The sequence below is a fragment of the Nannobrachium achirus genome, assembly GCF_963921795.1.
Source record: "Nannobrachium achirus genome assembly, chromosome: 18".
Classification (NCBI taxonomy): Eukaryota; Metazoa; Chordata; class Actinopteri; order Myctophiformes; family Myctophidae; genus Nannobrachium; species Nannobrachium achirus.
In genome coordinates this window covers 33,851,018-33,865,445 of record NC_137825.1, presented here as the reverse complement: position 1 = coordinate 33,865,445, position 14,428 = coordinate 33,851,018, and the positions used below count along the sequence as shown (strand labels likewise).

Sequence of the window (14,428 nt, the reverse complement as noted above, 5' to 3'; positions counted from 1 at the left end):
TCTAAGGGTCCGTTAGGTCAATGAACACTGGGGATTTTAGGGTCCATTCGGGTCCATTTTTAAGTCTAAATTAACAACGTCGTTGTCGAGCGGAAACCTCGTATCTCCAAGTTTCAAATTTGTACGTTCTTTCGTAAAGTAAAGCCCTGCTTCATCATACAAGGCGGTCGCACAAAAGTAGTGAAAACAGCAGATCTACAAGCACACAACGCCTCGCCCCGCGAGGCGTTGTGTGCTTGTAGATCGGCTGTTTTCACTAGTTTAAATCATTTTTAAAATGATAAATGCAAAACGAACGGTTTTGGACATACAGGGTTTTCACCCGACAACGACGATAACAAACGCGGGGTCACGTATTGGTCTCTAGGTGTAGCCAATCAGACGTGGCGTGCTGGGGAAGCTCTTCCTCATGCTCATGCACTTCTCCTGGTCCAGGAAGAGCGAGTTGGCCTTGACGGACAGGTCGTGCTCCAGGGTCATCCTGGTCTTGACCAGCACCTGCAGGGCGTTCTCCGCCTCCATCAGCCTCTCCTGCAGCCTGTGGATGGTGTCCTCGATCTCACGCACCTCGCTCACCAGTCTGGAAAGTGGGGGGGACAGAAGGCAGAGGTCGTCACTTAGGTTGCTTCTCAACCTTTTCAGGCCGCGACCCCCAAAATAATCATATTCTAACATATTTTATCTATCTAAAATCTAGCAAAGGGAACTTTGCTAAATAGAATTTCATGTCTATAGGTACAGGAGAAACCATGGCAACATGACCCATCGTGATTGGCTATTTTCAGTGAAAAGGCTTGGTGAAGAGAGAAAAAAGGAGCATAGGCCTACAGTACCTGCTTTAGTACCTTAACAAGTCGTTAAAGTTGATACATAGTGTACAGTCATCTCTCAAGTGGACTTTGTGTAAATCACTTTCTTGTGTGCATGTTATGGTATAATTATATTTCTACGGCTTGGCTCCGCAGGAGGCTAGCCATCTGATAGAGGGTCGGTCTGTGTGTGTCTGTGTGTCCAGAGCTAATCTCACAAACTGCTGGGATCATTCAGTGTCAAATGTCTTGTGTACGCAGTAGGCCAAAAGCATGTTTCACATACGTTTTATGTTTTTGAAAGATTTGACCATAATTGTATAATGGATGGAAGTCGGTGGGTTTCCTTTCAGGCTGAAATCTTGTCCAAACTTTGGAGTCATCCATACCATGTCATATGTTACTGTCTGGTCACATGGGGGCCAAGCCGTTCCCATGTGAATTAAAGGACGACTTAATCACTTTTCAATCTATCTTCATATAATTGGTCCTCACAAATCTTCATGATAAAAGAGCACAAAAAGAAATCTACTTGGTCTGTGTCTCAGAGGAGGGCTGTGGACAGTTCAGAAACCTGCCTACCAGTGACATCATCGATGGGGAATCCAAGCTAATAGAAACTGCAGGCTTTCTATTCCTGAAAAGTAAGCCATTGTTCTCACAATGATAAGAATAAAAAAAAAGAAAAAAAGAATAAAGATCTTCCTAATGATGATGTCACTGCATTTCTGAACTGCTCACATGCCCCCTAAGAGTCACATACTGAGTAAAAAATTGTGCTATTTTATCGTGGGAGGACATGAAGATAGATTGAACGCGACTATAAAGACGAAACAGAAGTGGGGAGGAGGCGTCACCTCTGCTTTATATGACTGTATGAATATCTTGGGAGGCAACAGTCTGGCTCTTACAGATTTCTAACTCGGAGAATGGAACTACAGAAAAACAAATCGCTGTGTTGCGGCTGACACACCTGTGGTGTGGGTTGTCCCTGCACAGCTCCACATGGGGCCTGCGGGTCCTCTCCTCCAGCCTGGTCTGGGCCACCTTCAGCGGACACTCCTTGTCCCTCAGGGCCTTCTTTAGAGACTCAATCAGCATCTCTGTCTGGAAGATCTCCTGCAGGGTCTGGATGAGGAAGTAAGCAGTATGGGTCAGATGTCAGTCAGTGGTGTTGTTTTTGTTATGAATCATCAGCTGTGGTATCAGCTGCGGAATCAGATGATGTTCATATGTTTGAAAAGTATTTCTTTCCATAGCGTTGCCATATGGGAATGTTTGGTGGCGATTTTTTTGTCTTAGTTATCTATCAAGGAGGTGTTCAACAATTCCATAAACGTGAATGTTATACCTGTCAAGCCATGAACGCCTCTGTGTCGTGCTGTAGTTGTTACAGTATGTAGCAACACTTTTTTGTTGTTTGTTTCTTAACTTTTCAAAGGATCTTTATACATTTGGAAACATGCAATGGGACATTCTGCGTAAGGTATATTTTGAAGCCAATACACTTTTATACTTTTACTCAAGTCAATTTTGAACACCGGACTGTTATTGCTCTTAAAGGAGGTATTGTGCTATGTAGATACTTTTACTTCAGTAAGAGATGTGAACACGTCTTCCATCGCTCTGACACAATGGCCTCCTCTTTCCAAACACAATTGGATGTAATGCAATTCCTTAGAACTCCTCTGTGACTGAAGTCTATTAAAGATGGTGTGTCTCCCATCACAACTGGCCCTGCCGATAAGTCCGTCCAACGACAGCTGTTGCAGTCTGTGGCCGTGCACAATTAACCCCTCATAACAATGGGATCCAGTGTACAACAGATAGAGAGCAAACAATAAAGGAGCTATTTTTGGGTCCATTCTTTTTGGACAGGAGTGTCCCTCCCAACTGTTAAACAGTGTTTCTGGGTTAGCGCACGTGCCTCGATCTGTAACGCAATTAGGGTGGAGGGTGCTAATTATAGCACTGGTATGTTGGGGTGGGAGTGCAGTGTTGGGGAGGCGGGGGTATAAAGTAGCGAGGAACAATTCCCAAAACACTCACATGATCTCCCGTTAAACAGAAAATCTACTTAGGCCACCGCTGGCAGAGGTTCAGTGAAGGTTTCTTCATTAAGTCCGATTCGGATGTATACCTCGTCACACGAAAACAGCAGACCTGCAAGCTCACGCCGCAATGCATTGTGAGCTTCTAGGTCTGATTATGTTGTGTGTGTGACACCACTGTGCGACGATGTAGCATAAATGAGGTTTTATGTTGGTGAGCCACAGCCACTGTGCCAAACACTCCCCCAGAACCGTTGTTCTCATGTCTACAACAAAACAAATTTAAACGGAACGAAACTAAACTGAATGGTATTTATATAAAATAATAAATGAATCGAAACTACAGCGGAGTACTGTAGTGTACCGCATTGCGTTGCCAAATTGTGGTGCCAAAACCACAAAACCCATGCATGCCTCCATCACTGTGACGACCTATTCCGTACACCAAGGCTTGCCAACTCTTAACAGCATGCTGTTAAGTGTTTAGTGAATAGTGAAAATAGCAAATCTATATGCTCACAACACGGCGCAAAGCAACACGTTGTGAGCTTGTAGATCTGCTATTTTCTGCTATACTGACAGTAGCTGTAAACCATTTGTTAAATTGTGTTGGATTGACCACAAAAAACAACAACAAACAAGGCCAACGATATGAATGAGGCCAGATGAGCCCCTGGAAAAAAGGCTAAAAAGGACACCTTGGCCAGGTGGGTCTGCAGGCTGTTCTTGGCATCGGCGGTTTCCGATATGCGGTTGGTGAAGGACACGTTGACGTTGTTGAACTGGTTCCACATCTCGTTGGACGTGGCGTTCAGGAGGATCTCTATCTCATCCCGGAGCTTGTGGGAGGACGCCCGCTGGCTCTGCGACAGCAGGATGTTGTCGTCTGTGAACTTGGACCAGGAGTCTGGCAGAGACAGCCTTGACAGAGAGACAGGCAGACAGACAGATAATATAAATGAATATGCAGAAGATTTGCAAGGACCAGCTCTGGGTCAAACATTGACTGTAAAAGCAACTGATCATCAGATTTATTGTCACATCACAGGTTTAAAGAAGTGGTTGACATTATTAAAAAATTTCCCTAACCCGAGATTCCCAAGATATTCACGATGTCTTTGTCTTAAATGAGTCAACACAAGCTCCATCTGATTTACAAGATATTGAACAATAATGAGATAAACACATTCCTTTTCCAATTTTACTATGCATACTAAACAATAGGCCTACATTAAACTGTCAGTCATAGTTTGTAGTCCTACATCCTAGAAATTAATTACATGGTATATAATTGGTTTGCGGGATGCAGTTCAATTCATATAAAAAGTATAAAGCACCCTTTAGAAATGCGTTCCTCCATGTTTCAAGTGCTTTTTCCCTATAAACCTTTGTGTGCAATCAAATGTATTGACTGTCCTATACAAGAAGACATCATCCTAAAGTTACATCCTATTCTGGCCATATCATAGGTGAAAATAGGCAAACACAGTGCACACAGAATGAATTGTGAGCTTTTAGATCTGGTATTTAAAGCAAAGTCATGTAGAGGGGAAGAAATCACACCTAGTGTGAAGTAAGCTGGGCTATTTATTTGTGATTGGCCCGCTTCCCGCTGGCCAATCACAGCACGTCCTGCGAAACTTGGCCAATGGGACCATGGACGTACAACGTACTTTGAGCTATTTGTGGCAATATCTAGGCCAGATGTAGGCCACGCTTCAGAGCCTGGATTTTTTTGGGGGGGTCAGAGATTTTTGGGGGACTAGACAAAGCCAGATGTTGAAGCTTAGCTCCTTCCAGGAGCACTTCTCAAAAAAGATTGGGCCTCATATAGACTCTTGGGGGCTCTGGTCTGTGAAGTATATAGGGTTTAAGAGGTTAAGCTGCAGACTTACGAGGGGTCTATCCTGTCGATGCCTCTGTAGTAGCTGATCCCGTCTGAAGAGTTCCTCAGATGATGACACCTGTTGTCGATCCTGTGAGCCGACACCTTGTCACTCAGGTCTCTCTCCAGCTCGTGCTGCGCCGCTCTGTTTGACCTGAGTCAACCCACACAGCAGTCAACATTAAAGTAAACATTAGCCTCATAGCATTATAATAGCTAAGTACATTTTTGGCCAAATTGACATTTTTACTCCTAACACTAACTGCTTCATTGTGCCTTATTGCCTATCATCAGAACACTTGTTACATTCCAAAATGACTTTGGCAGAAAGTGTGTTAAGTCAACTCTTTGACTTGGGCAGAAATTATTTTTTAATGTAACAAGCATTGTGCTAGGCTGAGTAGACAGGCATTTAGGCAGGATGAATCAGCAGTGTTAGGAGAGTTGAGTTAGGCACATAAATAAACATGACTTTGGGCAAAATACGATTTTTTGCCTCACCTAGATGACTTAAGCAGATTTTTTTCTTCTTTCCTGTAAACCTTGACGTTATGACTATACCAATAGCGATTATGCTATGAGGCTAACGATATATTTATCATCATCATGGAAAAGTAGATTTTAAATTTCATTTACACTCCACTAGACTTTGGAATGAGGGTGCATGGACATAAAAAAGTACTTGTACAATATTGAATAGTGTTATAGACTCTTGAGTCCCATTTTTCACAGAGTTACAGAGTTAATACAATAATACTTTAGATATATACATATACAGTATATGTACACTCACGCCAGCTGAGCAATGGCTCTGTCTAGATGACGTCTCATCCTCTCCTGGCAGGACTTGATGACTTCCACTTCCTACCTCCAGCACAGGGGGGAACAGGGCATAAAGATGAGCTCACCATTACTGCACCTACTGTCACAACACTCCTCCAAGGGTCCTTGAGGGGTTTCTAGAAGGGTCCCCAGCTAAAGAATCGATTGGTTTGTAACTCCAATAACTCTTAGTTATGGGGAGTTATGGGGGTCCGTCCGTGGCACCGCCCTAATAATGCATACCAAAATTGGGGTCCTAAAGGGGGGCCTTCTAAAGGAATAGTTCACCCAAAAAAAACGTATTTATTTTCGGTCAATTACACACCCTGCATGAAGCCTTGCATTCATGCCATGCCTTCTGTTTGTTTTTGTCTGACTCCTAGGCAAATCATTTGATGACCGGAGACACCAAGAGTCTCAAATAGTCTCCTGCTGAGTCTCCTATTGACCGATGACCCGGTCATCAAGTTATTGGCCTAGGGTCGATTCATACTCCACTTTTATTTATTTATTTTGGTTAGGCTCTGTCTAAATATGATATGGCGTCATTCAGAGGATCGGGGGGTAGGTAACATCATTAGTTCGGCTCCGAATGATGCCATATCATAGTTTAGACAGAGCTGAACCAAAATAAATTAGACCCTAAAAGTAGAGTATGAATCGACCCTTAAGAATGCGGGGGGAAAAAAAGAAGAAAAAAAAAACTCCATAAATTCAAGATTTCTCCGGTGTGTACTTGATAGAAAATAAGTCATTTTTAAGTGCTTTAGATGCTTTAGTACCGATGCTTCAGTACCGATGTTAATCAGTACGATGCTCCAGTAGCTACAGAGGTTTCAGAACCGATGCTTCAGCATTACCCTGATGAGGTCTTTCTCCACGAAATCGTGCACCAGATCGATGGCCATCCGCTTCTCTCTGTGGTAGAGACACTCTTGGGCCACCTGTTTGACAAAGACATTGTGACAAAAGAATCTTGAGTCAAGCTGTGTTCACAGAATTCCATAGGTAACCCCATCAGAGCCTCTTTTAAAATAAAAAACTCAAATTTAATTTAGTTGCTATTACTTTATAATGGATTAGTCCGCTCTTATGACCAGTCCTTATCAATGCAACTCCTAGCAACTCAGTTACATTGATGTGGACTGGCCTTTATAAAGTAAAGAAACAGCTTATTTGCAGTGTTTGAACATAGACTGTAAAAAAGAATAAATCGTAGTGAACCATGACGTTACCCATTGGTTAGTGTTTTGAGGCCTTGAGCTTGGCATTTTGACCGTCACCATCTTGGATTTGACAATCACCATCATGGACGTTATTAGCACCCAGCCAGAAGTAATCATATTAGGACGAGAGGGTGGATACGCATTACTACGCCTCTATCCTGAACACTGTGCGACTTGTCAATTACAACATCATGCTGTATTGAAGACTTTAAACTAGATAATCTCAAGAGAACACTTTTACTGAAGTAATAAATCAAGTGAGAAGTGGGGTGTACTGTAGTCGCCTCCTGCTGACCATTAGCAAAGAATGCAGGTCTAAGTCACTTCTGCATGGGCATATTTTTTCAGAGTGGGAGCTTCCTGCTTGGTTTTGAACTGTGCTCATCCTTGCCCTCGTTGGTTGGTTTTGAGCTGTGCTCATGCTTGCCTTGGTTGTTGTTTTTCTTTTGTAACAGTACATAGGCCTAAGCTAAATTTGTCCTCTGCATTTACACATCCTATAACAACTATAGGAGCAGTGTGCATTGGCTCAGTGTAGCCTGACAGTGTGTCGCTGGTTCGAGGCCCGATCCCGACTACCTTTGCTGCGTGTCACTCCCCATCTCTCTCCCCATTCCCTAAGTCTACTGTCCTATCAAAACATATCGTTATATATATATATATATATATATATATAGAGAGAGAGAGAGAGAGAGCGCGAGAGAGAGAGAGAGAGAGAGAGAGAGAGAGAGAGAGCAGTGAGCAGCCATTGTGTGGGGCTCGGGGATCAATTAGGGGTCAAGAGTCTTGCTCAAGAACACACATGGACACATTGGCCTGGCCTGGAATGGTACTATGCTCTGGCCTGGCCTGGAATGGTACTATGCTTGCCCTAGTTGGCGTAACTCTTCACTTCTACTCTCCAGTTTCAGTTCACTTTTGATATCCCTGAGAACATCTTTCGCCACCTGATCCTAGACCGGAGTGTTGTCCATGTCACGAGATCTGCAAAGGGATCCAGCTGACTCTACCTCTTATGCTGCAAAGCACCCTGGGAGAGAGCTTGCTCTGGTCCATAGGATTTTAGTTACTCCACTGCGCCACCTACAGATCTTGTCAACAGACAAATTCCATCAACCGGGACGGAAAATGTTTCTGTCCGGTGCAATAGTTTCTTTTCTGGACAAAACGTGTATTTCAACGCGGACGGTGGGGCGGGCTGTGAGTCTTTCCGCCAAGCAGAGTGGGCTTTAGTTTCAGCACATTAAAAGTGTTTTTGTTTTGGTGAGTAGCAAAAGTGTATTCTTGATTTTTACTTAAGTCAAGAGACTGCGATATGAAACAAATGCCATGAGAGTCACATGGTGTCAAGCAGAACTCCTAACACCTATGGACTAGAGCAGTGGTTCTCAAAGTGGATTCAATGGACTATCTAGGTTCCTTTAGGGGAGTCTAAATTGACCCTTACAGGTCTGTAACTCTGACAGCATACAAATGGAACCAAATGGACCCATTAGGGTCCATTTGGTTCCATTTGTATGCTGTCAGAGTTAAGGGAAGAGATAGATGACCAGGAGGCTTTCCAGGGTCTCTGGAGGTCAGTAGGTCCTGAACTCTACCTCTCGATCGAGAACGTCTTTTCTTTGAGTTAATTGACTAATAAAATAGACAGATGTCTGAATGAACTGCTGAAATGGCGTGAACAGGCGCTGAGCCCTGTCACCATGAGGGTCTTGGGCGACAAAGGCAGTCACATTGGCACTGCCACCATGTGTATATGACTGTAAAGTTTTAGTTGGACTTCAATACAGCGGCACTATTTTACAATATTTAACATGATCTTGGTTTTGGTCTTACTGGACCACACTGGTATTGTTGCTGATTTCCTACCCTGACTCAAAAATGTCCAATCATGCATCTTCCTCAACAACATACTATGTCCCCAGCATCAGTCTGGACCAGGGGTTTTCAAAGTGGGTGACGGGGCACCCTGGGGTGCCGCGACAGCAGTCCAGGGGTGCTGCGAGATCATTTGATAATATTTGGACACTTGAAAAAATATTTAGTATCATTTTAAACTTGAAGTACACAGTTCTAACCAAAATGGCTATATCTGAACGTTTTCCTCGCAACATCACTAAAATATCATTACTGTCAGGCAGAAACCTCTGTCGCACAAAACTAGTGAAAACAGCCGATCTACAAGCACACAACGCCTCGCATCTAGTTTAGTACATTTTATAGATGATAAATACAAAACGAACAGTTTTGGACATACAAGGTTTCCACCCGACAACGATGATATGCTATAAATATAAGGTGCTGGGAGTGAAAATTATAATGTAGGGGTTCCTTGGATTAAAAAAATATTTATGGGGTGCCCTGAGACAAAAAAGTTTGGGAACCCCTGGTCTGGACTACAATGCTGGCGCCTTCGGTGGAAGGCTGTCTGGTAACCGTAGTAGGGCATGGCGTCACCTAATTAAGGATGGGTGAATGAATGAAGGCCACCTTCATCTTTTAAGAGCTGCGAAGGACCATTTAGTGTCGGCAATAGTGTTCAATAATGTACCATGTAGGTCAACGTCACAGAACACCAGGTGATTTCAGTACACAGACCTTCAACCAGAGAGGGTGGACCTCATTTCACTCAATGACATGTTCATAGTGAATTCAATAGTCTGGTTGGAAAGAACACCTGAATACACTAAATTCCCTAGCTGGTTCCTTTTATTTATTTATTAACACAGTTACTGCCCGTAACTGACTACGGTTAAGTCGGGATATAACTTTTCCTATTGTAAACCGTAGAGTGCGGTCTGCAGCACCTGGCAAAAACTCAAATTCCCATAATCCTTCGGGAGATGAAGTCATCAGGAAATGAAATCCTCTGTTTTCATTTCCTGGATTGCTGTGAAGGAAAATGGATAGATTCTTGGAATCTATCTCGAGATCACGTTCTTGTTTGAAAGCAAGCCCTTCTCTACTATAACAAAAGCATGGATGGCTGTTATGATTTGTCTTTACCGGGTGAAAGAAAAAATTAATCGGTGTCTGTTCCCGGAAGTAAGCTGATTACATTTGGATGGTGGTGCATTCATGGAGCCTCGAAAATAAGGTAAAAACACTGAAAAATACTGAAACACTGAATTAATGATATACCCAGCAGTGTTTATTGCACATTATTGCTTGGCCGCCGTGGCTCATGAACTGATTAAATGACTGCTCCATCCTGCTCTGTGAATTATTAATCAACCAAATTATCCCGGCAGCAGAAATGAATTACAAGGGTGTCACTAGATAGCATAATTATGATGGCTGACACGTCTGTAGCTTACGCCTTTTAGCCCATTGAAACCCGGGAAAGCGTCCCGTGTCATTTAGATTTTTGCATTGGCTCTTCAAAAATAGCAGATCTACAAGCTCACAGCGGGTCACTTCATGCCACAAGCTCACACATCTGCTGTTTTTGAGCTTTTTTACCGATTTGGAAGGCATTGTGTAGAATCAGCCTCAGGTCTTATTGGGTCAATGTATCATTGTCATTTCCCTGCTTGCATTTGTTGAAAGACACAACCCCTCCACCCCCACCACCAATCCAGCCCAGACCCCCCCAGTGCAAAGGTCTCTCTCTCTACCTGCAAGGGTCCCTCGGTCTCGGCCAGGGCCCTCTCCAGCCTCCTCTTGACCTCGGAGAGGGCCGCTATCTCGGTCACCATGTTGTCGATCTCGTGGTGGAGCTCGGACTTCCAGAAGGTGATGTCGGTGAGGCGCTCTCCGATGTTCTTGCTGGCGTCCTCCTGGCTGCGCCGGGTCAGCTGCTCCTTGTCCTGCATGAGGCGGATGGTGTCCCTCCGGAGGCGCTCGGCGCTGTTCCGCGACGACTCCGACTCCCGGTAGTTGTAGTTGTTGGACTTGTACCAGTCGTCCGGTGTGTAGCGGGTGTTCAGGGAGGTCCGGTTGGACGGGTAGAACATGGTCTTGGAGCGGGCCAGGTCCAGGTTTTCCCTCATGTTTTCCCTCTGCGCCGCGGAGCCGGCGATGGAAGGGATGGCGCTGTTGGACCTGAAGTAGCCGTTGGTCCTCCACTGGTTGCCACCGACACCGGGGTTCATGGCCAAGGGGGGCTGGGTGCCGCGGTAGCTGGACGCCATGGTGGAGATGGCCGGGAGGAAGTGGCTGGTCCTGGGCCGGGCGTAGGTGGCCGTCATAGTGGACCCCATCAGCTCCATTTTGGACTCCGCTCAGCGTTTACTTGCCTCTCTGAATATGATAAAACAAGATTATTTCACTCTGCAGTTGTGCTGTAATCTCTGTTTTAATATTATTATATTAAGAGAGTACAGGTGAAAATCTATTGTTAATTTGCCTGCATTGTTAAATTAAAGCTAAAAGGATCATTTACACAAGAAAGGATCTTGTGAGACCTGTGAAACTGATCTGGTCTTGTCAACATCTTCTCTTCTGGGTGGTTCAACATAAAAAAATTGTCTGTTTTAACTGTGCGTTTAGTTTTCAAATTTGTATTCAAGATTAAATAACAGCACTTTCACCTTTTAAGTAAAAAAAAAATGTTTTGTGTTTCATAAAATAAGTAACGCATTATCAATGCCTATCGGTTTGCAACAAAAACAGAAGTCTTTCTCGACCCAGTTCTGTTAATTTTAATTCAAAACACACCGCATAAGGTTCATCAACACAGATGTTGTGCTAAGGAAACAAACCTAGTAGACATTTTTCATACAGTATCAAATCTGTATCTTAAATTTGATCCAAGGAAGAGAAGAAATACATATTACATTCAAGAATGTGGTAACAGCATTCATAAAACAACTGAACTCAGAATACACATATGGGCCTAAATTATCAGAATTATGAGTTACAGGCATCGTTGAATTGTGAATTTCTTTATTCTTTTTATTCTCAGAGAGACATTAGCTGATCCTTTTCTAATCTGTCTAATCTGGAATACGATCATTAGCTACCTTGAAGCATCTGTCCTAGTGTATGCACTTCGATGTAGTAATAATAATATCCATTTGTCTCCAATTCTCCAAACAGTGATTAAAAAAAGTGATGTTACTCACTGAAAACGTTTTCCACCTCTTCCAGCGTCCGAGCTGTAATCAGGCTGTCCTCTCGACAGGCTCCCACCTAGAAATGAACTTAAGAATGCACCAAAGATAAACTAAACATGCATTATTGATAGAAGCAAGCCATCCATTCACTTAGGTGGAGCCAATGGCTGCTTACAGAGAGAGCCAAGTTGCAACAGCTGGGGCTGTCCTCCTGACTTTACTGTTGACACAGAAACAGTGTTGCTAATGGTTACCACCCTGACAGGAGCATTGCAATTGCTACTGATGGGATTAACAGATAAATGGTGTGCAGGTGCTAAGGCTTTGTGTTATAAATACTTTCCAAGATGTCCAAGTTTTTTTTTTTTCCAAATTTGGATGGATTGTTGTTCCTATGGCTTTTACAGTTCGTGTCTATTTGTCCAAGAGACAAGAGGGATGAATTGCTTAAATGTCCTGTTATTGATTGTTTTTTATTCCAGTCTTGACAGGAGATATGGATTGATGACTGAAACTTCAACACATTACCATACCTGCATTATGACGAAACAGTCTCCACCTACAGCTTAGAACTATAGTATTCCTCAACTAACCCATCTCATTACATCACTCCACTGAGGGGGTTACATTTGCAGTTCTTTTGCAAGAGGAGAGTTCTGTCTTTGTGGTGATGTGTTCAGCTTGAGAGAGCAATACAGGCAGCGGCTTGGCTCTGTGTTAACAGATCCATGACACTGCCTGGGAGCTTAAGGCAAGCAATCAGGTGCACACACTCAATCCTCTGCACATTGTTCTCTCCTGCATTTCTTGGCAGTCGACTTCACTGAACTGTGCGGGCTCAAAACTGAAAGGGCCGACCGTCCAACAGTTATGGAAGATGTACTCAAAAATAGTCTGTTTGGTATGAAGAATTTACTTGAGTGAAAGTACAAAAAGTATTGGCATCAAAATATACTTTAAGTAAAAGTAAAAGTACTCATTGTGCAGAAGGTCCCATTTCATACGTTTTCAAATAAAATGTATAAACATCCTTTGAAAATCTACAAGCTCACAAAAGCTTGTAAATCACCTATTTTCAAATTGCCAAAGTATAGGTCTGAAGTGGTTTTGTAATAATATTCAAAAGTAACTACCTAAAGTTTTTAAATACCGGTAATTATAGTAGAAGTAAAATTATTATTTAGCTACATTCCACCGCTTGGTGGATCAATGAGGATTTTTCTAACAATATGATGATATAAATCATTTAAATTTGTAATTCAATTTTGAACAGACCAGAGCTGCAGCTCTAGCTATCACGTTGGGGGCTGTTGGGAGCAATCTGAGCGCAGTGTTTTGAGTTGAGCAGGTCTCATCAGATAGCCAGCCCTCACCCAGAGATAACTATACCTGCACGTATGGGCTTACAGTCTCCTGCTCAATGATTCATTGCACAGGAAGGGACCACACAATTGTGTGCACAGAATAATAATCTGTGTCGTGTTACCGTATACCTTCTGGAAATGAGGATCATTTTCAACTAATCTGTTCTGCAGGGGTTTGGGTCGGACAGACGATAGCCCCGCTTCCGCTCGATGCCCATTCAGTAGCTTAGCCATTGTTTGTGTCACATAATTTTGACTGGGAACAAAACAAAATGAATGCGCTAATTATCTGCATGTAGGCCTACTGTATGTCAGGCTTTCTCCTCATTTGCTCACGTCAAGGACCCTCAGTTACAGTCATAGGACAATGTGTCAATCCCCTGTTTACAATAGTGAATCTCAACCACTTAAGCCCTTTTATATATGCTTCGTGTTCGTCATATGACAGCGTCGCATGGCAAACATAGCCGCTCGACAAACTCATAGCGCGTCACATTGTGCCGCACTGTGAGCTTGTAGATACTGTATGGTATTTTTGAAAATGACATTTGGGGTAAAGGTTCTTCCTTGACTTACTGGGAGTGTGTGTGTGCAAAGTTCCACACCGATCAATCCAGCGGTGCCTGAAATTAGCTGCACACAGTCACAAACAGACGAACAGGGGCAAAAACATAATCCCTGCTCCGGCTGTTCTGGCTTGGCTGAGATAAAAGAGGATGCCTGGTTGAAAGTAGTTTCACTGTATGGATTTCAAGAGTAGCCAGCTATATAATTATGAGCAGCATTTTTCTGGGGATCCCCTTATAAATCTGAGGGTCCTGCCTGTGTACCCCAATCCTAACTTTGACAACTGCTGATCAATACCACAGAACATTTCCCAGAACCAAAACTAGACTCTTATGGTATATTGCTGCTGTTGGACAGAAACCTCTTATCTCCATATTTTAACACTGGGTGTTCTTTCATAAATTAACGCCCTAGCTCAATACACAGCACGTTTTCATCTTGTAGACCTGCACATTTTTCTTTTTCTTTTATTATTGAACAATTTTAGACAGTCACGTTTTGGAGGTTTCCAACCGACATAGGTATAGGCGATATTCTGTCTCGCAAACTTTGAGATGGTGAGCAGGCAGGAATCCCAGGCCTGCCTTTAAGTATCAAATCAAATGGTTCTTATCTTGACATTGCATTACTTTATTTCGTTTGATATT

At 43.1% G+C, this 14,428-nt stretch overlaps 1 protein-coding gene across 1 annotated transcript; it reads right to left on the bottom strand.

The window, feature by feature from the left end:
• Positions 1–363: 363 nt before the first annotated feature.
• tekt3 (tektin 3) lies at positions 364–11,004 on the bottom strand (the record flags this gene model as incomplete). The annotated part of the gene is made up of 7 exons (XM_080747857.1): positions 364–580; positions 1,783–1,937; positions 3,559–3,781; positions 4,756–4,899; positions 5,539–5,609; positions 6,428–6,511; positions 10,411–11,004. The coding sequence occupies 7 exons, from the start codon at positions 11,002–11,004 to the stop codon at positions 364–366; spliced, it is 1,488 nt and encodes a 495-aa protein (XP_080603983.1).
• Positions 11,005–14,428: the final 3,424 nt, after the last annotated feature.